The following is a 25815-nucleotide window of genomic DNA, read 5'->3' on the forward strand; positions in this document are numbered from 1 at the left end:
TTTCTCTCTATCCTCTAATCTCAGTCATGCATTAATATAGCAAGTTAGTAATATAGAACTGTGTACTAGATCAAAATTGCTAAGAAAACACTATAGTAACATATCTGGGGTCTGTTGTTTCTCGCTTCCATAGGAAAACAATCATAATATAAAATAACGCCCGATAGAAGTATTTGGAAAAAAATTGCAAAAATAAATTTTCATTATATCGCTGAATTGAAACAACGCAGAAAAAAAACATGTTATTAAGAACAAAAATGTTCAAAGAGTTACACTACTATTAAAGGAACATTTTGTTTGGTCCACTTCATGATTTATGCATCATTGATAAGCTGTAGAAATCAAGTACTTAGTGACAGAACCTTGTAAATAAAGCCATTTTCAAACTCTACAAGGTCAGGGGACAAACAGCCGAATGGGACATTTTGATATTTTTTTTTATGGCCTAATAAATATCACCCTACAGCTTATCAACCTTTTATTCTACCCTCTTTGTATGAAAAAATTAAAAGAAATAACATCAGCTTATTGGAAAATACCATCTCCAAAACAAGACCCCCACCTAGTTAGATTAAATTGACTGAATAGTTATATGTGAAAATCTAAACTACACTTAATATCGAGTAGATATTGATAGTCATGTTAAGTATATGAATGACTTAACCACTAAATAAATCTAACTTAGTGATGCAACAATAATTGAACAATAACAAAATTTGTTGAAAACCTCTGAATACAAAAGACAGAAATAACATAGACGATTATCAGCAACAATGGACTGCAGCATAATTTTGTTGACCACATGCCGTTTCAAATTAAGGGCAGTACAGCAAAGCTACAATTTAATATTTGGTTAAGGAGCAGTTTCGAAGAAGTATTTAAAACAAAGAGTTGCTCTGTCTGGATCAAGTGATACTTTTGAAATATGCAGAATTTATCAACAGCATTGTTTTGAATGAAGCTGTGGTCAAACTGGGGAATAACATGGCAGTTGAGAGGTCCAGCAACGATGCCTTGCTTTCTTCATTAAAACAGCTTCCCTGAATGTGATCGCACACTGTAAAGTGAAAAACAATATATAAGCTATTGTTAAAGCACACAAAAACAGACAAAGATAATATACCCCCAGAGCGCTGACAAAATTGAACGGCTGCTTTCCACAGATTTACTCCACAGCTTGGCTATCTGAGGGAAATTATACGGGATTTCTGAGGGCGTCAACTGGCTGTCAATTTGTCATTGAGAACTTATTGGATGGGGGCAAATGCTAACATTTAAACTATAACAGATTTTATTTGCATTAAATTTGCTCTTGCTTAATATATATAATACATAATAATAACATAAATGAGACTGTCTCATGCAGAATACACATTTCCAACAATGGAGGAGGTCACTCCCAGTCTATAATTTAGGAATAATCATGCACTGACTATCCGATTTATGAGTGCAATTTAAAGAGTTGTCCCATAGTTATTTTTTTTAAGATTGGGGGTTGGGGCAAATAAAACTAGATTTATACATTATAGTTTAGATATTTGATTATGGAAATCAAGTCTTCAACATTTCAGTTCGTCAAAAATGAAAGATTCAGTTTCCGGCATCACATCAGATATGCTAGTGAGGGGTTGTTAGCTGGGGCCTGGTTGAGGGACTGTTACCTGGGGCCTAGGGCAGGGGGTTGTTAGCTGGGGCCTTGGAGAGGGACTGTTAACTGGGGCCTGAGCGAGGAATCGTTAGCTATGGCCTGGGTGAGGGGTTGTTAAAGGGGGGCCCTGATATTTATATATAACCTGCACACCTGGCTTCCTACAGAACCTCGTTCAACTGGTTGCTTTACATGTCCTGACCAAATGACTGTTGTTGGTATGATTGGCTGGCTCGCACCCTACCAAAGAAAGAAATACTATTCAAATATCACAAACAAAAGCACTTTCATTCTCAGAAATCCCGTATTTCAATTATTTAATAACATAGGGGGACTTGCAGCTCAACAGGTTTGTTGATTTTATCAATTTGAATAATATTATAACAAATTGGTTACGTAATATAGAAAGAGCATATGTAAGTGCGTCAAATGCAATTAATATTGTGAATCACAATAATAAATGGACAGTGACACAATGCAAACACATCTTGGTAAACTGAGAGTGGTATTGAACACATTTCTGTTGCTACGATGAAATTTTAGTATTTTCAGAAGCTTCTTTTGCTTGAAGCATAAATGAATTTCAAAAAAAATAATCTACCGAGAAGAGGAAAAGATGAAAAAAAAAATGGAGAAAGAAACAACAGGAGGAGAAATGAGAGGAAACTAATACACACAAAACAACTTAAGAATGATAAAAACAGGAAATGATAACAAAGGCACAATCTCATATGTCTACTATAGGTACACTTGAGAAAGCCATACTACATGTAAAGTAGGATTTATTTCCACAAATTATCATCCGAAAAATATGGATTATTATCTGTTAAGTGAAATGCAGTTATCGTATTACAGAGAAAAAGGATGGTTGAAGATCAGTGATAGATGCATACGATGAATGTTTCAAACACCATAATGGCAGACTGTGATTTTTTGTTTGGAACAGGTGACAACAACAAAATCACTAGTCTTCCATATGGTATGTGACACAGGTTAGTAGTCTTCTCTCTGTACAGACACTGTCTAGACAGTTATATACATGTAGAAAAGCACAGGAAATTTTCAAGGGGGGAAAGTTCACGATACATTCAGTTTTTACACGATATTTCCATTAGAGACAAAATGAGTACTGTTTAACCCTTTCTGCGAGTAGGAAATTTCAGATTATTTTCATTAAAAATCATAATATTCAAAAATCAAATATCTTCTTACATTGCATCAATATTTTGGAGAGAAAATTAATCTGGAAGTTTTGACAAAACATGAAAATTTATTATTTTTTTTATTGGGAATTATAAACAGTAATAAATATCTTTCGCAACTCGTGTTATTTTGGGTCAAAGTAATTTATCTCAAGTTTGTGTATGTATTTTAAATATTTTTACATTTTTAATATTCAAATTCCGCCAATATTACTGATCAGAGAAAAACACCGAAATTAAAAAACACATAAATAATTAATGTATTCATAGTATTATATTGCAAAAGTTGCAGATAGCAGGTACAAGAGATAGCAGTGAATATCAGTTTCAAAAGGACCCCCAACCGCATTAAATAATAAATAAGACAGGCGAAGTGTTAACCTTTTCACCACCAGTTCCCTTTTTTCATCACCAATTCACAAAGTCCCATTATAGTCTTCATTTAACATAAAAAAACATTTTTTGAGTAAAAACTGAAAATTGACTCAAAATTCTGTTGGCTTCAAAATTAGGGTTCATTTCCAGAAATATTGTATAATATAAGAAATAAATGCAGAAAAATTTGAGCGAGAAATTCTGGTGATGAAAAAGTTAAATATGAATATTTAGCCACAGAATAGAACAAAGGCTTATTTGTCTTTTACTCACCTATTTTGAAGGAGGTACTGGGCATTCTGTATCTGCTCCGGTGTACCTTTGATGGTAATAATACGATCATTAGAACCAGGAAGAGGCTCATCAATCTTAATCAAGGCACCAGAATCTTCACGAATCTGTCCAATACGAGAACCACCCTTGCCAATGATAGATCCAGCCAACTGGAAAAAAGAAAAAAAAAATTAAACAATTACAATTGGCAGTTCTGCTCATATTCTCAGCTAGCATTATAATATTAGGTTTTTATATTTAGAGTTTATCTCCTGCTTTTTCTCCACAATGTAATTCAATTAACTTATCCACAGCCACCTGCTATAATCCCAGTGGAAATCTTAATCCAGATTAAACTGTCAATGAAGTCCAAGGTTGCCCCCTTCAATTGTGCACACTGCACAACTCATTCAATTGTTCAGCATCAATAATTATAAAATGTTCGGAAGCCAGCACACTTGAAAACACAGAAGGATGCTCCAACAGAAGCATATACAACCATAACATGCTCTAAACTCCTTAGACTTTCCAGATGATAATATACTGCAGTGTTTGTGTAGGTCTTTCACAGAATGTTTAATGCGTAATACTAGGTTTAAACCACTCATCTCACAAAACAAATTTTCCTGAATTTTGTGTTTTCACAAATGCCTAAAAATCAAAAAGATTCCTAGTGAAAATTTACAGTACCTATGGGAAATCTTGAGGCAGGCATCCACAATGACCAAAACAGTATAAATCATTTTTATTTATTTGAATTTAGGAAAATCGCAAAATATTGGAGCAATACAGAATTGCAGCAGTAACTTTGTAAAAATTATGAAACTGTTGAATTATGAAAATGCAATACTTACATCTTTAGGGATTGTCACCTGTGTGGTTGTAAACTGACTTGTGTTATACTGCTGGTCCATTCCAGCTGCAGATAAATAAAAATTTAGATTTAGAACACCATTCAGTATAGTCTCATTCTCTATGTACACAACATGTTCCCTCAGTCAGTATTCTCAAAAAAAGAGTCATGTAGCATGTACATGACAAGAGTCTATAGTCTATACAAAAAAGTCACACTGTACTATCCCTGAATGCATACAGTATCATATAAAAACTCAATAACAAAGTACTTACAATCGTATCCCTGTCCACCACCATAACCACCTCCACCCATCTGAAAATAAACAAAAATATTAACATTTCCACAGAAAATGAAACAAAGAATAACACAAGTACACATACATGACAACTTTAATGCTTTATTTTGTCCACCAGAACAGTTGACAGAGAGAAAGAGAAAAAAAAGAAAAAAAAAGAAAAAAAAAATCGATAAAACCAGTTTGTATTATTTTGAGTGTTGATATAAATTAAATACAATTGTAATTGGATTTCAGTTTTGGGAAAAAAGGAGTACCCGAGTTATTTTCAGTGGAAACAGATATTTATTTTTCCTCCACTGGCTCATGTTACAAAACTGCAGTTATTTTCTGAAATTTCTAGGCAATGATTTAAATCTTTTTGCTTTAAAAGTAATAGCTAAGTCTAGCCCAGGAAATTTATAAGACGATAAAGAAACACAATATCAGCAAACTCTGCAGAATCATTATTTTCATCCTAGTTATTCATTTCACAGTGAGTAGTTGGCTTATTAATTTTGTACCGACTTGTATGAGAAAGAAAAGCAATGCACTCCACAAAAATTGCAATTATTGGATAGCTTACTGAATCTTGGGCGTAGCCTTGGTTACCGCCACCATAACCTCCTTGACCAGACTCGTAGTCGTCTCTGAAACAAGGAAAAGAACCATTATATAAACCATTCTCAATACAATCAGTTAATTGAAGTTTGAAACATGTTTTGCAAAGGATTGAGTACCTGTAGTTATAACCTCCTCGTCCACCACCACGTCCGCCTCCACGACCACGTCCACCACGGAAGGGCATACTATTGCCTCCTCTGGGACTTCCACGGGAATTTCCACGGAAACCTCCGCCGCCACCACCAAGACCACCTCGTCCTCTCATTCCTCCTCTTTGGCCTCCTCGCATGGGTGGTGAAAAACGTTGAGGTCCACCACGTGGTCCTCCTCTTCCTCCGCGGCCTCCACCACCACGTCGTCCAAACTCATCACCATATCCATAGCCGCCATAGTCAAGGTATGGGTCATGGCAGTAGGGATCATATAACTGAACTGGTCCTTTGATTGGTGTCTGAAATAGGGGTACAAATTAGGGAAACTGTTAATCAACTACACAACATGAACTAACACATCAAAAAATACACTGATTATAAGCAAATAACGATATAGATGTTCAGTAAACAGTAAGTTGCATACCTGATTTAAGACATCCAGAATCATGCGCATACAGTTGATAACTACCTCGGGACTTCCATTCATCTGTACCACCCTCTCTGTAGAGTTGGGACACACTTCAGAATAGACCTTGATATTTGCACCAGTTTGCTACCAAAGTACATTAATAAGAGGTCAGAATATTGATTTTTGGAGCTTACTATTTAAGGGTGCTATAAAGGAACATGCAGGTGCCCTTACTATTACAATTCTTGCAATTGAGAAAATAAAGTATGCAGTGAAAAATCGGGTTAATCAACAGTTTCTGAAGAAATCATTGATTATTTATTTTGTGCTTCCAGTCCAGATCTACCCAAATCTAACAACACTTGTCAACATATACCTGGAAACAACATTTATAACACCTGCAACTTGATGCATTATCCATAATCTCCTAAAGCAGTTTCTAAAAACTGGAAAGAATTCTAGGAATTGTGTACTACACATTAACACTACTGATTTGGTCGAGATTAGACCCCCCCCCCACCCCAAAGATATAATCTGCATGTATTGGAATTGAATTGCCATACAGCTGGAAAATCATGCTGCTAGCCTCTCATAATAAAAATATGATGCCATGTAGTGTTTACAACATTCAAAGATAGTGTCTTACAGACGAGAAAGTTACGGCATCATGCATCCTGACAATAACCCTTTTTGCTAATATGAGATGAATAGAATTTAATATTTATTTCTTAACTAACTTTAATTATTTCCCCTTTCATTAAGAGACTGTAGTGTCATGGCAGAGAATGGTTATATCCTTTTTATTCTATTAGAAGCACACAGAAACCAAACATTGCATTTACTGTATGCTCATTAAAATACAACTTATTTTGATGATAGACATGCACTACTAATAGAGCAAATACAGTAATTACATTAATCAAAATGGTAAATTATAAAACATTTGCTTCAAATTCCTTAGTTATATGAGAAAATAAATGGAATGAAATGAGATCAATGAAAAGCGGGCAAAGGTAATTAATCGAATGACTTGGAGGGAAGGCTGGTCAGAGCAGAGGAAACCTACAAGGTGTGAAATGTTGAAATGTTGATTAAAAGTTATCAAAGCTACCTCAGGATTGAAGATAGTGTCAATAGGTTAGAAGGCAATAATTCAAGGGAGGGATTACCTTAAAACTGGAAATGTTTTAATGAAATAAGTCGTATTAAGTTAACATACTCAGGGAAAAAAGCAACTCAATTGCATCTTGCATGTTTTAATAAATTATCACAAATGTCAGTCTTGATACTTTCAGAGAAACACCTCTTTAACCCATTATTTAAAAAAGGCCATGGTTTGTTTAATGTTGTCTTTTGACCAGCATTTTGATATACTACAAGGTTATCACAAGAATACGCCAAGTATCCATGAAGGCAGTGTGGCAACTAATGTGTAGCAGAAGGAAATGCTACCCGTACTGCCTGAGTGTATACTTTGCGGTATTCTCATGATAACCTCATTATTATACAACTTTTTCCTGGTTGTAATAAACTTTTATTGAGAGGGTATAGGCCAAAACGAAGATCAATTTTTGTGCTGTGTAGACATTTGCACGAGTGACGAGATTTTATTTCCACATTTTATATGTGCTGTGTTCAACGTAAATTAGGGGAAGTGTTCGAATACAACGTCAATAACCTGGAAGCGTCAATGTTGGTGATGTAGTTTACCCCATATACATTTTAAAATTTTAATGTTTGTATGAGTGCAGATACATTTTGGAATGTGCTGACATAGTCTTCCACGGAATGACAAAGTCTATTGTTTTTGATGCTAGACGTATAATAATGTAATTTATTTTCCCTGGATTTTAATCAGCAGAAGTAAATTCTAAATAAATTCTTCTACATTTGCTGAAAACAGTTTTGATGTTACAAGTTATTTATTTCCACAGATCCCAGACAAGTTCCATGCAAAATGGAGAAAAACAATATTATTTTCGCTCAATAATTCTTTTATCAAAATTAAAATGCAATTGAAAATAATAAAAGCCACATCAACAAAATAAATTGAATAGAGAATTAAATTAATTTACCTCTCTCAGTTCTTTGATCTTGAATCCAGCTCTGCCAATAATTGCTCCTGCTTGGCTTTGGTGGACCAGCATGCGCATTTCACAATCAAAATCCAAATCTTTGTATTGCTGATACTTTGAAAAGATTAACAAGAACATAGATGAGGATATGAAATAGGAGACATTACATTGTTGTCACACACAAAGGGTAAAGTTTAATCCCTTAAAATTCCTTCAGGGGAAACTAGTTTATTTTATATGAGGAAACATTTTTTGATGGTAAACATACTTTGACGTTCTATATGCAGTCACTACTATATGCAGTAGGCTTGTTAATGAACGAAAATGGATACCAGAAACTAATAAACACATGATTTATAGGAGAACAAACAATAACTGAATATCCTCCTACACATTGGATTATCAGTTATAAAGTTAAATGGTGAAAAATTGAAATTTTTAAGAAGTAAATGTTGTTCAATATAAATATGTGTAGTTCAGTATTTTGGCAAGTGAATAATATGAATACATGTGTAAGTTAAGTATTTTGCAAGGCAAATGATATACATGTTTGGATAAAAGTCCAGCACATGAATAATACTTGCATTAAATTTGCGCTATCAGTGGGCTTTCAAAAAATGTCAAAAATTATTATTTTAATGAATTAGTATACAATAAATGCTAAGATGTGACTCAATACGGTACCATGAGTAGTTCAGTATTTTGGTTAAAGATTACTCTTTAGTTCATGACAACATTTTAGTTAATGATGATAAATAAAGTATAGTTATGACGTACAAAAACAATCCATATTGCCTCTTTAACGAAAATTACAATTTGGAATTGGCCAGACTATTTAGAATAACAAAATTCTCTCCCTCAGGGAATACCTCACCCATTTACCTATATACCTTCCTTCCTTCCTAAGATGGTACTCCTAATCTTCTATTTTTAGAATTACGCGACACGAATCAAGCATATAATGGACAGATAACATTGTTTGTAAATGAAAAAGATTTTTACAGCATCTTTATAAAAATTGTAATTGCTGAATACAAGCTATTTGGTTTATAGCCTAATGTACAGGAAAAGACGTCTGTCTTAAATTATGTTACTATAGTTACAAAAGATTACTTGCAATTAATATTCATCGGATTGTTTCGCAAAAAGTGTCTCTTTTTTAGTGGCGATGGTGTTAAAATCTTTTTTTTTTAGAAATTTACACAATACTAAACCAGCATTGGGCATCATCTGTTCACATCTGTTTAGTAACATTCCATGCTTTTAAACCGATTCAAATTTATTAAGGGACAAATTTTCCTGAATTTCAATTTGCAGAATTAGCAAATACTTTCTAATTTATTTTTGCTTTAGAGAGGCTTCAGTGAAAATAAAATCCAGTGAATTTACTTTTTTGCTATATTTTACATTCAACTCATCAAAAATCTGTGAAAATAAATTCCATCCATAACACCCAAAAAGCCTTTTCAGCGAAAAATCAATTCCAGTCAAAATAAAGTATTTTACAGTATTTACATTATTGAATTAATAGACAAAATAATAACATGCATATTAAATGAAACGTACCTCTTCCAAGACTGGAATCACATCAAGCAAACAGGACAAAGCGGTCTCCTGATTGGTAGTTACAGTCAGGATTCTGTATAAGCAACATCCATTAATTCCCAATGAGCATCAAATCATTGCAAAATTAACGACGATGGAGAGAAAATGAAAACAAAATCAAGTTAGTTTTTAATAATGATGTCTGTAGATGAATTGGACATGGCTTCATTTTTTTTATTGCCAAAAAAAAAAGCTATCAATGTATAATACGATCAACTCGATTATCGTGTTCAATTCGATTAATAACTTTTCTACATGAGTAAACGCAATATTGTAATCTAGCAATTTCTTGCCCCTTCTCAAGTTATTCAATTATTGATGATGAATTAAAACTTAAGCAAAGTGAGAGATAAGAGAGAAAAACGAGGAAGAGAAAGAGAGAAAACACAAATGAGCACTAAAAACCAAACACAATCACTAAAAGTAAACACCAAATAAGGAGGAAAATAAAATATCTACTTTCTACAAAACCCAACCCAATGAGTCATTACATTTTTCTAAGCATAGCAATAATATATATAAGCAACAAATCAATTCTTCTTTATATGCCCCACCCATGTTATATTTAGTCCAAGAAGGGAAAACTGACATAAAAGCTAGAAAGTCTATATAATAATAAATAAATAAATATGGGCTTGCAAGAGAAGCTACACACTGGGACGTACCGCTCGGGCCCGCTGCAGTCGGGCACTGTGACTGTTGCATTGTACTGGATGCAGGACGATTGGAAGTTGCGGAACAGGGATTCGGACACAACGGGCCACAGTGGTCAGGTCGTGTTCCAGAACAGGGCCAGGGACATGGCATTGTGGGCACAGGCGATGGCAGGTGGGCAGTCATTCGTTCGTATCATAGACGACATCATGGTGGGCCGGGCAAGTAGTCGAATACAGTATCAGATCATATCAGAGTTCATTGGAGCGTGCAGTATGGGGGAATAAATAAGTAAAAGAGAAGGGTTCATGGGCACATGTGGGCAAAACGGGCAAAATATTATAATATAAATAACGATAAAAATGCAATAATGCATACAATCAAATAAACATGGCATGATACACTGCTGATTCACCAAATAAATTCAAATAATTATACGCAGAAAATATATATTGAATTTGATATGTAATAAAAACGTATTATAGTAAATTTGTTCTTCTCCATTTTCCAAACAGTTCTTTTTAGCATCAATTTTTTCAAAATGATTTAGGCAAGTATACACAATTTATCAGCAATACATGTAATAAATATATATATATAATAGATATAAAATGGAATAACAATATTTACTAATCTTTAGTTATATATGGCAGAATTAAAATGATATAAAACACACAAGTTAAAATGATTATCACAATATAGTAAGACTAACATGAATGTTAGAGTATTACACTACGTCATGCACATCAGTGTATATACATGGTGAACTGTGATAATTCGTTAACACGCAGTATGATTAACTAATGATAATTATGGGCAATATTTTTTTCAGGTGTCAATTGATGTTTAAAAAAACATGCAGTGTTGTGACAATCCACTAGATGATGGGAGTCATTAAAGTGTTGTTAACGTGAAGATGATATGATGTCTTACCTGAGTTCTCAATCTATGTATATTATTACCTCCTTTGCCAATGATGGCCCCTGCATTCTGCAAAATAGAAATAATATCAAAAATTATAGGTAGACAGTTCACATATTCATTTTGGGTAACAATTTTTAATATCATTTGCAAGTGAAAAACAATGAAATTATGCAGCTGTGATCATTACTGTAGAATACTTTATTTTCGCTTGGAATTTATTTTCGCTATAGGGATGATTAGTGAAATTAAAATCCAGCGAATATACTTTTTTCCCCATATTTCACATTAAACTCATCAAAAATCAGTGAAAATTAATTCCATATAAAATGCCCAAAAAGCCTTTTCGGCGAAAATTAATTCCAGCGAAAATAAAGTATTTTACAGTACTTGTAAAAGATGGAATCAGTTGCATGATTTGCAATAATCTTTACTAATATTTCAGAGTTTATCACTGGAAGTAAAAACTATACACTGTGGCTAGAAATTCTTCTTGGAAATTTGAGGGTGTATAATATAAACATGTGATTTTAGGACAGTTTTTTCGGAAACTACTGAAACTATTTTGCAAACATTTGTTTTGTAAAGTGATGCAAAGACTCTGAGAAGCTATTATCAACTGAATTCATGGTCTACAAGTACTGTCTATGCTTGATGATACAATGCAAAGACTTGATGATACAATGCAAAGACGAAATTAACTTTGTATTAGAAACCCACTAATCCAATGCATTCCCTACATCTTTACAAGACTTGAAAGCTATTTCACAAGCTGTATTCATTAAATAAATTGCCAGTATAATTCAGTCTGCAAATCTAACAGTCTGGTGTTAATGTGCATACAAATGTATAAAATATAGCAAAATACCACCACACTGCCTAAAAAACGAGCACTCAAATGAATCGATGAGAGTGAAACCAAATTTCGACAATTCCACAGATTTACCACAATGACAAAACAAATTCAAACATGTTGATATATATGCTCCTCAAATACTGTTATTCTTTTATAAAAGTCAACCATTAAAATTATTTAACCTTTATTCTGCTTGCCTTGTGTACTTTTACATTGACTTAACCAGATACAAGTTTAACCATTACATTTCATACACAAAATAAATTTAGCCACAGAGAATCCAGGTTAATATGCAAAGATGTCTTGACACATAATACATTTGAGTATGCAAAGCTGGAGACTAGACCTTTTCACACAAGTGAGACATAAGAAGATAGAAGTCTCCGCGGTAATATCTTGATCACGTATTATTTCAATATATCCCACCTAGAGGGATTCGGTAAAACAAACTACTATAAACCACTGCTATCAATAATCACAAGAATTTCTGACTTCTCTTGCACAGAATAAGACTATCCGTACTCCTGCCGTTGTTGACGGCATTGACAAGGATGAAATTATAGTCAGTGCGACGGTCTTAAAGACCTGAAAATGAGAAGCTCGCTGCTGGAAAATTGGCTTTTATTATATCACAACTCAAACTATTTATACATTTGAATTTCGAACTGTGAAAAATAATGTCACATGACTGCAGTTTTAGAAAAGCAACAGCTCTAAGTGTAATATAAAGGGATGCTGTATGCAAGTAAAAACTAACGGATACCCAGTCAAAAAACTGCTCAAAGGCTTTTTCCTTCACTGATGTGCATTAGTCTGCCATTCTTCATTTACTCAGATATTTCTCGACCGAGAATACAAGAGGAATATATGAGAGATAAGATGAATAGTAAAGAGCATTTTTATCTATGCAATGCCATAAAACATGCCAAAAAAAGCTGGATAAAGCCATTCATTACATCACCAAGAGGATCAATTCACAAGAATCCATTCATTAAATTTTCAAAAGAACATTTTCTGAAATGAAAATTTAATTGCAATCAAATCGGCTGTCGGCAAATGAAACATCACAGGCGCCTTTCCTTGGGCAAGAAGATCTAAAAGGAGACTTATTTTAATGAGATGCAAAGTCACATCCACAAAGTTAAATGGATAACTGTAGAATTCAATATCAATTTGATGACCGCGGTGAAATGTACTTTTGGAAAACTCCATAAAACGGGGCATTAATGATTTCAATTTCACAAAAATAGAAAAAATTAGAACACTGAAATATGTTTGATGCATCTGATTGATTAAAGTCACTTTTTCGCTTTATTTAAATCAAATTCAAACCGAAAAAACAAGTAACACCATAGAAATATATATTCTGGTCTCTATGGATACAGGCACAAGAAATAAGTACCTCTTTTCGGAGTCAATTGCTGAGCAAATTATCATCAACCTTGATTATCACTGAAATTTCTTGTGCTTGAATTTTTCATATTAAATTACAACAAAATGATCAAATCCATTCAAAATAATCCTACAATATCATTAAAATTTGTTTTTGAAGGCCTGAATACTTTACATAAATTTTCCAATTATTCAGAATTTGAAATCCGATTTACATACTACAAATAATTAGTTCCAAAGGCAAACAGGGATGAATGCATGTCGTCCTACAGGCTTTACAAAAAGGAGCTCAAACCCATCCCACATCATTTTTAGAAAGACTATTTCACTAGCAGGACTTTATTTTATTTTATTCTCTATATTATCTCTTTAAGGACAGTCATTGCGCGAATGTGCAAGTTTAATTTACCTTTCATGTAGCAAAGTATATACATCTGAATCCAACGTGCATTTACAAAAAAATTTGAAAGCATAATTCTGTGAAGCCCAACACCCTTTTAACATAAATTATAGTTGCATTTAATTCATTTATTTGACTAGCCAGAGCAATGGAATATAAACGACATCCCAAAGACTATTAAAGACGATCATGTACATTGTTTCATATTTCAATACTGAGATGCTCATTAGACAGACAAAAAAACAACTTCAGAATGTACTTCCAGATGCGAGTATCGTTGCTTCTATTTCATAATGTAGGACAGCCAACAAGAAAAGAGCCAAGGATAAAACATATTAAAAATTAATGAGGAATCATTCAAATTCCCATGACGCATTCTTAAGGAATGAAACCTAGTTCTTAGCCTAAACATCTCAATTCAATGTGTTTCTTTCACGTTGTCAAAAGGGTGAGATATTGACGAACATGTGAATAGAAATCCAAATACAGGGAGCAGAAACCAATCACTTGTCTTGCCTACCGTCTTATTAAAATTCATGCATCTCTCTCTACCTCATAATCACCACAATACGACTCCATCAAAGTGCAATTATATGGCTGAGTTAATCACCTCAATTTATGCCATAACAATTATATTAACATAGCAGTTTCTGTCATATCAGAGGATATTAAAATCTACATTTACATGAATATTCCAAACAGATGCTAACAAAAGTAACACACCCCTGAGACTGTTAAACAAGCTTATTTTTAATATTCCTCACTACAGGTCTTAGGATGATCCCACTACCCTGGAGTAAGAATATTAAACATGCCGATGGCTTTCCAAGTTACACAATAGCAATATTTATTTCTCAAATCTACTTGCTTGAACCAGAGCATACTATCATTCTGAAGTAAAGGGTAAATTTCAAATTAATGCCAAAAGCAACACCAAACTAAAGCTTTCATATATCTTTCTGGTGGTTTCAAGTCACATGGTGCAAATACCTACAGCTGATTGGATGACACTTACCTTACTCTGTAACAAGATACGCAAATCCACTTTAGGGCCATCACCGCCACCTTTAGTTCTTTTGCTAGATTGTGAATTACCAATCTCCTCATCAGCTGGTCGTTTATTTCCTACAATCAAAACAAAGTTCCATGAACAAAGTGGATGCAAAATGAAATTTTAGCTTACACATTATCAAATGAAATTCTGAACGGCAATCTCCCCAAAGGTTGCACAGAGGAACATGCATGTTTCCATATAAATAATTTAATCCGAATTCCAGTTTATAATCTGTGCTTAGATTCCTATCAATAGACACCAGATAAGATGGTATAACATGCACAAGATAAAATAAATAAAACTGTTTCTGAGAAGCTACTTTATATGGCATGATACACGTCATGAGGAAACAAATTACAGACATACAACTGGCCATTAATGGAAACGAAAGCACAAGCTTGAATTAATAAGAGAAGAATGGTTACTAACAAAGGCAATGACATGCGACCAATGTAAAAAAACAAATAAAAATGATTGTCAAAGTAAACCAGCAGACTAAGTAGGCACGGCAGCATGGCCCAAAGTGCCATTGGCTATATTAAGCTAAGCTTGTGATGGGTACAGCACACATGACTAAGGGAACTGATCATTACCACCCAGCCGGTTTCCTGTGAGTTTGACTCGGTTTACCGTACCGGTCGTTGCTTTACCGTACCGGTCGTTGCTTTACCGTACCGGTCGTTGCTTTACCGTACCGACCGTTGCTTTACCGTACCGACCGTTGCGTTACCGTACCGGCCGGACAATTACCGTACTGATAGGACCAATACCGACTATTTATCACCTTCGATTAATGAATGCATGGTAAACAAAGCCCCGGTAACTGATCGGCGCCCTGCCGGTAACCGTGAGTCATGCATGAATTAATTGGGCATTTTGCAAACAATAAGAATTTTTTTTTCACCCACCCATTGAAAGTGAATAATTTGAAAAGGACATGACTTGTACAACAGAGTGTTACGTCCCAGTCGACTAGAGGACTCGATGGGTTAATTATTTGTTTATATTTGTCAGTAGCTCACACAGTGGAAAGAAAGTCGGACAACCGTCGAAATACAAATAAATAAATTAAATAAAAAAGTCTTTCTGAAATTTCATGTTTTTTTTTCAATATATGTGTGTTATTCACATATTCATGATCGCCTGTAACGCTATAAAACGACAGTCCTACATTGTAGCTTACCCACGACGTTGAATAAAACGTCTCAACCTGTCGCATGAATTCGATGATACTTGCATAATGTGTCAGCGTGACTCGCTTGGCCGAGCTCACATGTATTTAAATTCGGGCTTGGGCGTTCGAAAATCTGTTTTGATACTTTGTTGACAATAACACGCGCAACGCGCGCACGTAGTCCAGATAAAATTCAAGTGCGTAAAACGGAATTTGACCTTGCTCTAGGTCAACATTTTTCTATTGCTTTTCGACCTCATTTTGTGAGTTTGCTTATGGAATTGTCCAAACATATTTACCCGATATTTACACACCTCCTCCAACAATCCCCAATGTAACTTTATTATAACAAAACAGAGTGTGCAAGTGTGCCGGTATATCTCTTTTTGGAACATGTGATTGGCCCTGAAAAGGGCTGTTTGGTTTGGGGCAGAATACGATTTAGACTGGAAAGGTCGGGACTTTTTTTTGTTTTACAAAAAAAAAATAATTACAGCCAATACAAAGTCAGCTTGGACATTCAGTTGCGAGACATAACAAAATAAACGGTGCCAGCGATAGATTTTGCGAATGAAAGAACAAACTAAACGCAATCAAAGGCGCCGACCACTCGCGTTGGAAATAAACTAATAAAACGCGTTGCAACGAGAAATTTCGTCTGCATCTATCATTCACGCAAACGCACACACACATGCTATTTTCGTATGTTGAATACGTTGGCAACGTCGTCAAATATTTAGCCCAATCACTGAATAAAAAAACATCCAAGCACACGTGCACTGGCGCCAGATAAAGTGAAAAAATGAAAACAAAATTACGTCTGCACTGTGCATTTTTAACAATAACCAAAACCATTAGGTTACATGCCAAAACTACCGACTCAGGATTCATCATACACAAATATAGCCACTTTCATGGAACTGTTATTTTTGTAACCCACTTTGTCGGCTCAGTTGATTTGGGAGCACTGATCCCAATTTAAAAAAAATAAAAATATCGTATAAAATAAAGACGCAGTTCCGTCTGTAGTCGTATCCAACAGTTCACATGGACGTACTGGGAGCTCCATGGTCTCAAAAAAATCATGTGTAGCATTATCACGCGCAACTTGAATGTAAATATTATGCAATAATAATGGTAAAGTTTAATCTCTGACAAATAAAAAGACGCAACAAATTGACCTGGTGGTGTATTTGACCTCGAAAGCTACTGCATAGCAAACATGAACAAAATGATTTATAAACAGACTATAACTACAAACTAAACAAATTCTACTCAAATTAATTCTACAGTTTTGCTTTCTCAGGCGATCCTGTGCATAAAACTGAAATTTAAACAGGTCGGCATTTTACCGGTAAACCGGAAAATCAATGCATAAATTAACTTGTCAGAAGTGTGAATTGCCTCCTGCCAGTACGGTAACGGCCTTGCCGGTACGGCTAATGACCTTCGGGTACGGTAAAGCAGCGGCCGGTACGGTAAAGCAGCGGCCGGTACGGTAAAGCAACGGCCGGTACGGTAAAGCAACGGCCGGTACGGTAAAGCAACGGCCGGTACGGTAAAGCAACGGCCGGTACGGTAAAGAAACGCATGCCGCAGGAGACTCACAGGAAACCGGCTTGGTGGTAATGATCAGTTCCCTAAGTACAATAATGCTACTAGGTAACACACGATGTAGTCATTATTTCAAAAAAAAGGTAAACTATCTGTATATATATCAAGTATTACTGAAAAACACAATGCCTGTAATCAAGCAAGAGCTGTTGGTGCACTAAAAACGCACCGAAGTAGAGGGGGAATTAGCCATACTGAGAGAGCAGATAAAGTCAGCTACATTTATGCTTTACAAATGCGTCTATATTAACTTCTGTGGAGTTTAAATCACATCGAGCTCAACATTTATCATTTAGCTTGCGAGATGATTATGTTTAATAGTGGCTTCAATACTCAAATTTTAGACTTCTACTTTGATTGCAGGAAACATTTCCAATTTTGTGTGTATGTATTCAGTAAAATGCAACTTCTCAGAAGCTGTCACCAATCAACTTAAATATTCACATTCTATATAGAGTGGCTGCAAACCAAATCATTTCATTCATGAACTAATTGAATTATCACCCCACAAAAGCATAATATTTAACCTGTCATTTTATCAAAGTCAATTTTTACCATCCAGATTTCTTCACTGAATAATAAATCCACAATCAAGTTTTTTTTTTAATTAATTATAATTGACTTTACAATTGACCCTAATTTTGAAAAGATTGAAAATAAAGCTGTACAAGTTTTACTGCATACTAAATGATGGGGCAATAAATGTATTCTGTTACTACCGGTAACATAAATGTTCACATAATGAATGGAGTTAGCAGAGACTAAATTTCTAAAAAGTGATTCTGTCTTTATTATCACAGTGGTGATAACTTCAGTGTAAGAAAATTCACTATTTTTCTCGTTTTGTAATTCATCTTGCAGAATTTTTACTGCTGCCAAAGTTTTGCAATGCAATAATTTCCAGGCATTTGCGACTAGCTGTTTTTCTCCCCCCTCACTGAAATAAGTATAAAATGTCACATTTTTCCTTACCCGTTCAATTAAATCTATTTACAGAATATTAGGAGTAGAAACGAGTCGTCACAACACTGAATGTGTCACTCGTAAGCTGATGTCAGGGATGACAGTTTTTATCATGAAAGACACAATAGAAAATTGAAATTGCTTCCTTAGAAACAGCCCAAAAGTCATTACAGTGTATACAAGGATTAAGAAATAATCCTATGTCTGTGCTTGTTTGAATTTGTGAGGAGATGAGCTAGGGCCATAAAGTGGGGACTATCTTTCTATATATCAAACCATATTTGATCATTAAAGATAAACATAAAAGCAAACTTAGCAGGGGTAGTCACAAAAAAGTTGCTTGTCAATGACACTACTTTAGAAGGAAATAAATGGAAAGCCACATAATTGTGAATTTGTCTGGGGACAAAATTAGGGAATGATTTTATTTTAAAAAAGCATATTGTAAAATTTTCTGAATAGAGCGTGAAAATGCAAATAGACAACTTTCTTTGGTTGATATTCTATAGTTCTTATTTCTCTAAGAGAATTAAGATTAAACACATTAAATATTTATACCTTATAACACCAGGAATATAAAGTACACATAAAATTTCATTTATTATTTTCAAATTAATATGTAAAGCACCCATAAGTAGAAAAAATTAAGCTTGTGCGTTGAGAGACACATACAGAATTCTACAAGGCTTTTATGATTCAAATCAATTTCTTGTGACAGGAAGTCATTATGATGATGGAACAATACAGCACGATCAGCGAGGAAGTCACTTTCCTTTGACAAAGCTACACTTTTACCCACAAGAATAAAATACATCGCCAAATTGGAGCCGGAATTTACTTTAAAGCAATGGAGGACATGGGCAATACGCAATCTTAACTGAAGGCGGCTACATACATGTAGTCCAAATATAACAAAATATATTAAACTCAACATTTGCAAGCTTTTGAGTAGTAATTGTCAAAGTTTGACATTATTAAAAGTATAGCCACTATTTTTCTTCTTATCAGCCCACAAGTACATTTCCCTTCGCAAAATTTTAATGTCGAGGGAAATACAGAGCTCCAAAATTTTACTATAACTGTCAGCCTCTTTTTAGATCAGGAGTTTTTCACCATGACTTGGTACACTCACCAGGTGTTTTTATGTCAAAGTTTGTAAGAAATTCAGCACACAAAATAGTAAAATGTGAACGTAATTAATATAGCACTAACACATAACTGAGATAGCATATACTACATGGTCATGCTAGAAGCCAGTCACCCGAGACCTAGTTAGAAACAGAAAATGGGCTTTTGAATCAACGCATTAATAATTTATTTGGGTTAATATAAAGTGGCATGATTGGAATTTGAACTTTAGAACAAAATTTGTTGCAAAGGTACTAATAAAACCTGCTAAAATAGAATCATTTTTTTTATTTCATCATACAAGGACAATATTCATGAACATAAAAAATACATATTTAGTCAGATTCTCATATCAGCTGCTGATCTGCCAGAATTATAATAATTCATATGATTTGATCTATATTATGTCCATGAGGAATTTTGCTTTATGTGAACTGTTTAGGGTCAACAGACCAACTAATGGCTTTTTTTATATATATATATATATATATATTTACACTCGTAATCCATCATTGTTCCAGTTTATAGGTAAAATATTACCTCCGTATTAATATACCGAGGTTTCTGTTTGGCTGAACAACACACAACACCGAAGAGAACCGTAATTTAAAGAAAGTGGTTAAAAACCCTGTGCTGGAATCAAATTAACACTTATTTTGAACAGTTTTTAATTAAATATAACTAAAATCTTTTACTGTATAGAAAATCTGATAACACATGGGTCTCTACTCTCAGTGCGTTTAACGTAATCAGATTGCTTTGCGCACACCACCTGTGTCACAACGAAATACAAAATGCTGTTAGTCAAAGTATATTTTAAACGGCATTGATTCGTTGTTCAGATACAAAGTATACATGTATATATACGTGTTAACACTTAAAGGACCATGCATTATTCATGATCTGGCAGAGGATCACACACGAGATCATGCTGCTTGTTTACACGTTTACTGAAATAATAATCAAAGCCAACAAAGCACTTTGTTTTTGGGCGAGGCGAACTCTATAACTCAGAGGTTGAAATCACAAACAACTCCCATACTTTGACGGTATAAATATCTCTCACTAGAATTTTTCAAAATGAAAATGGATCAACACAGATGCAACTACCAGTATAATTTACGATTAAAGGCAGAAAACATGCCTCCAATATAAATCTGTTAAATTTCAGTTAAAACAGCCATTAAGCACAAGATGAAGGTTCTAAATACTAATAGCTACGCCAGATATGTGGTCTATTATGGTAGAACAGGTACTGTGACTAGACTGACCTCGCTCACTGCAGCTAACAAGCATGAAGTAAATTAAAAACGTATGCTCATAGTAAGAATGTTTAGGAACACGTAATACAAAAAAGCTTACCCTCCATAGTGGTTTCCTGCTTGCCTGCCTGCCTGCGTATTTGTCTAATAGTGAATGGTTCACTAGCTAGCTCTACTCACTCAATATATCTCTCTGATGGGACATCCCTAAACCAACCGACCGACCAACCACCTGTGGAGGTTGCAGCTACTTATGCAAATTCAAAATTGTGTTTTGCATACGCATATTTAAAAAAAAATGCTGATTACCATGACAAATATAAATCTCTGAACAAGTGGGACAGATGTGGTGGGCATTAGACACTGCCCTGTCCACAGGCCAGCTAAGAACACCACCCAGCCTGCAGGCAAAAATAAAAATGCTGAAAACCAGCTGTTTTATATCGAGCATGTTTGATTTGATGTACCCAACATTTTAGTGATCATCACAGCAAAATAAATCTCATTTTTGAACCTCTAATTAGAACCTATAGTAAAGTCTCAGTGATATTTGCTCTAATAGGTGATTTTCCGTACAATTGCGAGATCTCGCGAGATGCATGAAAGACGCACGTCGAACGTCTGCCGCAAAATCAAACGATTTGATTTTGAACTAGAATTTCTTTATTTCGCAGCTTACATTGACCGGCCGATCTTCGACAGAGGAATATTGCTTCCGAATACCCTTACTTAATCAAAATTGCCCATCATCAAATGTGGACAGCACATTATTAAGCATGGAAATGTCCCCGAAATACTTTCGCGTTTGTTGAATCCCACGCGATGTTTGACGCGACTACGGCGCTATGACCTTTGTTTGTCCTGTTTTTACGTTCGATTTCACGCATAACGCGTGATTCTCGCAGTGAACGGAAAATGGTCTATTAGAAGCACATCTCTTAGAAATACAAATAAACATATTTTTATGGTGTACTATGTTATTAACTTATTCTGACCACACATGTCATTTGTAAATGCAAGTGCATACACTACTACTTGAGCAAATTCGTTTTTTTAACAAATATTTTGAATACACCTGGCTGATGTGTTGTTTTGCATCCTGAATAATAGTAAATACTTATTCACTCCAGATACCTCACATTTCCTGTATTGCACAAATGCATCAAATACAAGTCAGAAAAAAGTAAATCAGGCCAAAAAATACCTAATTCTAACTGATGGCTGTCAAAGGCAACAAACATTCTTATACGTTATTTAACCTTTTAAATCTACAAGGTTGTGCTATATCACCTTATGTCATAGACGGCAGTGAAAACCTTTCATTAAGTTGGTTTGCTAGTAAGAAATAGATTGCGCAATAGGATGTCATCAGATTGGCTCAACAGTAATTTGTATAAAGTGATGAAAAAATGCCCAAGTTTAAGAAATAGATGGAACAGTCTTGCTTGTTATTTCTTTGATACCCAATGAATTTGCCTTGGTGTTCTTTGATATTCCCTACATTATTTGAATATTTCTACATTATTATTTTTTTATATTTTGGCCTTGAAAATAAGTGCTATCTCAAGTCATGAATAACCATTCATCCATCAATACAACTATAAGTATTTTTGATCACCATTTCTAGAAAATGCTACCCAATTATTTTTCAAGAGTTACTTCACCACACATTTAATTATTAGAATATGTCGCAAAATAAGGAAAATCACCAAGATTATAGAAATAAACCCAAAAGCTTTAGAAATAAAATAATACCGAAAAAAAAAAGTATCATTAGTCAACTGCTTTACAATGTAAACATTCAGCAGCTTGAGATACGTAGAGCTGGGCCGAATGTTTTATTCTTGCCCTTAAGCTGCACCGTTTTAATGCCATTAAAAGCTTTTGTAACGTTCTGATGAAATGCCCTCGGAGACAGCCCCAATTTATAACATCTGCCGACGAGTTGATCAAATCTGATCACAGGAAAGAAGCAGAGACATTCCTTCAACAAGAATTTAGAAACATGTGCCAATAGCCCTTTAATGCATGTAAATAACAGATAGGGTCAAAAGAAATTGTCAAAATTAATCATTTCCGCAGATCAGTCAACTTTTGTTCACTGACAAAGTGACGCGTGGCAAGTACAACTTTGACAATGTGAATACTACTTATTTTCAACCATATATCAAATTTACCAATAGTCTCAGTCAAAATTTTGGTGCTATATTTGTATACATTTTTATATATATTATTTTCCCCCAATACAAGACCAAATGAACACATTTTCATTTTTGAAAAAAAAAAAAAAAAAAAAAAGGAAACATTACTGCAGGTCTATTTTAGGAAAACCACTAAAGCTTTGGCTTTCAAAGAGTTAGGAAAATGCGCCGATATTATTAAATTTTGATGAATTAAAAAAATTGGCTGTGAAAAAACTATACAATTTTTTCTGACTAATTCATCAGTATTTTTATTTGCAATGAATTCGCAAATGCAGTTCAGTATAAAGTGTATTCAGTTGAAAGAAAGCAGGAGTCAGTCTACACAAAAGGCAGTTGAGTTTAGATCCGCATACCGGTATAACGTAATATAAATAGGGTTATTCAAAAACACAGCTATATTTTATAATGACAAACTGTAAAATACAGTGCCTGTTATTTCCTATTATATTGGGGCAGTAGTCCATGCTGACAAAGCATTGCATTATGGGAAGCATAGTGATCACTAATCTTTGTTCATATCTTATCAGCAAAAAAAGGGAGGAAATACAATAATTATAGTACGTAATGGTAGTTGTGTTTTGCATTCAACCTCCCTATCTATTCCAATAAGTAGACATTCTACAACAAACATTCATTAATGACAACCTGGACTAGCCTTGTTCAGTATAACTGAAACGTTGCCATGGAAAAATGGTATGATGTTCCCACTGGTAGCAGGTCATCACATCAGTAATTCTATTTTTCAAGTGATTTACACTAATTTCCTGACATGTTTGAATGTCAAAAACCCAGCATATACGACAGTACAATTTTTTTGTTAGTTTCAATCTGCACTAAAGTTGTTTTTACTTCTGTGTAATAAAGACATGATGGAAATTTTGTGTGCAGACAGGAAATTTTCAAGAAAACGATTTGTAAATTTAGATTGTATTTAATTTCCGTCTTGGTATAATTATTTAAATAATACTTCATGTGATATACTAATTCCTACCTTTTAACTATTTCAGCCACGAATCCATGGATCAGAGAGTAAATTAACCATTTTATTTTAACTAGTACCAGTGCTATAAAATGATTCAGACCAAACTGACCGAAGGTATTTTCTAACAGGAATAATTCTCACCTCTTGGTAGTTTGTAATCTAGCTTCTGATCATTAGTTTTAACTTGCGTGTCCCCTCTTTCCATTGAATGGGTGGGGCCTTGCTGCAAGCTAAGAGGAAACCCTTCAAACACATCTTACATCATGGCTAATAAAACTAACCAATAAAATTGTGAGTGGACAAGCTAAATTCTACAAATACGAAAAAAATTTTGGTTGCCAAAAATGTTTATTTGGAATTTTAAGAAGTTTAAAAAGCCTAAATTGCATCATAGTGACCAGAACATATTTTCATTGAACATTTTTTCCTAGCAAAATTAAAGCACTTTACTGTAACTATGGTTAAGATATTTAAATAACGAGCACTGTTTTACTACCATTTTCTTAAAAATTAATATTTACTAAACCAATTCTATTTTACTTAAATAAGACCCAAGGTCAAGCTCAGACAATTTGTTTCTAAATTTTGAATAAGCTCAGTAAAGAAAAACAAAAATTAGCAAACCGCTATTAATGTCATTTATACATAAATTAGGAGAGGAAGGCAAAAAAATATTACATTATTTTTCATATTACATTACAAAGAGTAGAAGATCATTTTTGGGAAAAGTGCCAGAGAAAAAAGATGGTCGTTTCTGTTACAATTTCCTGAACGTAAAACAGAATCGAATTTCAGCTAATTAATAATTAATGCAAACCACAATTGACCTTAATGGCAGTAGCAGCCAGCTAACAAGTAATGAGTATTCATTTGGCATTCACCAAAGCTCCCCTATGCTAACAATATACCAACACTTAATTAAAAAGAATGTTTGTTCTTCATACAAGACTGCTATTGTTTTCTTCAGGCTGGAAACCTGTTGCATTTCACACTATCGATACGTGTTAACGTGTATCCATGTGAATTTCAGACTGAAGCGTAAAATAGAAAAGCAGCTGACGAGACTGACTATTCATACTAATGTAGCACAATCTCCAAAGACTGTTTACACATCAAACACTGCAGTAGAAATGACAGTTTATTCGCATTACGCTTGGGTCTAAGCTAGAAATATACGCAAAAAAATAAAAACCTGACTACCAATGCACTTGAAATAAATTACACTCCTTCCACATTTTTTGTCCTTCAACTCTATCTCAAGTTTCATCAATTTCTTTTTTCTTCCTTTCAATTTAGCTAGAAAATCCTCTAAGCTTACTTTACATACGGCTGCATTAATACCATCCCCCAGCTTAGTGCAGATTTATTGTAGCCACTGTAGCTGTCGCGCCTCCCTAGCCTCACAAGTAATATATTTCATCACACTTCTCTTTGTGTGACTGCATTAAAATGTATTCCTTCTACTAATGAGATACTTCTTAATTCATGAAACCTATGTATACATATAGAAAATCATGAAAGTCCATTGTGACTGTTACTCTCATACACTGAGCTTGTCAGAATGCAACAAATTAATACTCAACCAGAACTTGCTAAAAAAAGGCCAGCTTTTTTTCTTGTATAATTTTTATAGACACCACCAGACTGCCTATGCAATCCTTGATAAAAGCTGAAACATCATTATGGTATACATACTGTCTGACCTTCTGATATTCAGT

The 25815-nt window shown here is 34.3% G+C and overlaps 1 protein-coding gene and 1 non-coding gene across 3 annotated transcripts in view; both read right to left on the minus strand.

The window, feature by feature from the left end:
* Nucleotides 1–476: 476 nt before the first annotated feature.
* LOC100378252 (heterogeneous nuclear ribonucleoprotein K-like) overlaps nt 477–25815 on the minus strand; it is a 56334-nt gene continuing 30995 nt past the window's right edge. The window contains exons 3-15 of one of the 2 annotated variants that reach the window (XM_006811651.2): nt 14732–14841; nt 11081–11137; nt 10159–10202; nt 9455–9527; nt 7889–8002; nt 5829–5957; nt 5369–5703; nt 5215–5278; nt 4627–4666; nt 4353–4417; nt 3499–3668; nt 1802–1888; nt 477–1057 (exon numbers count right to left, since the gene is read on the minus strand). In XM_006811651.2, the coding sequence (XP_006811714.1) occupies nt 1837–1888; nt 3499–3668; nt 4353–4417; nt 4627–4666; nt 5215–5278; nt 5369–5703; nt 5829–5957; nt 7889–8002; nt 9455–9527; nt 10159–10202; nt 11081–11137; nt 14732–14841 (1253 nt within the window). In that variant the 3' untranslated portion in view covers nt 477–1057; nt 1802–1836. The remainder of the gene's footprint in view (nt 1058–1801; nt 1889–3498; nt 3669–4352; nt 4418–4626; nt 4667–5214; nt 5279–5368; nt 5704–5828; nt 5958–7888; nt 8003–9454; nt 9528–10158; nt 10203–11080; nt 11138–14731; nt 14842–25815) is intronic. The other variant, XM_085507088.1, reaches the window with a different exon arrangement.
* On the minus strand, nt 2553–2638 carry Mir7 (microRNA mir-7). Its single transcript, NR_037524.2, has one exon. It is a non-coding gene; the product is annotated as a microRNA mir-7 (primary transcript).

This window comes from Saccoglossus kowalevskii, chromosome 13 (assembly GCF_978046115.1).
Source record: "Saccoglossus kowalevskii chromosome 13, keSacKowa6.1, whole genome shotgun sequence".
Classification (NCBI taxonomy): domain Eukaryota; kingdom Metazoa; phylum Hemichordata; class Enteropneusta; family Harrimaniidae; genus Saccoglossus; species Saccoglossus kowalevskii.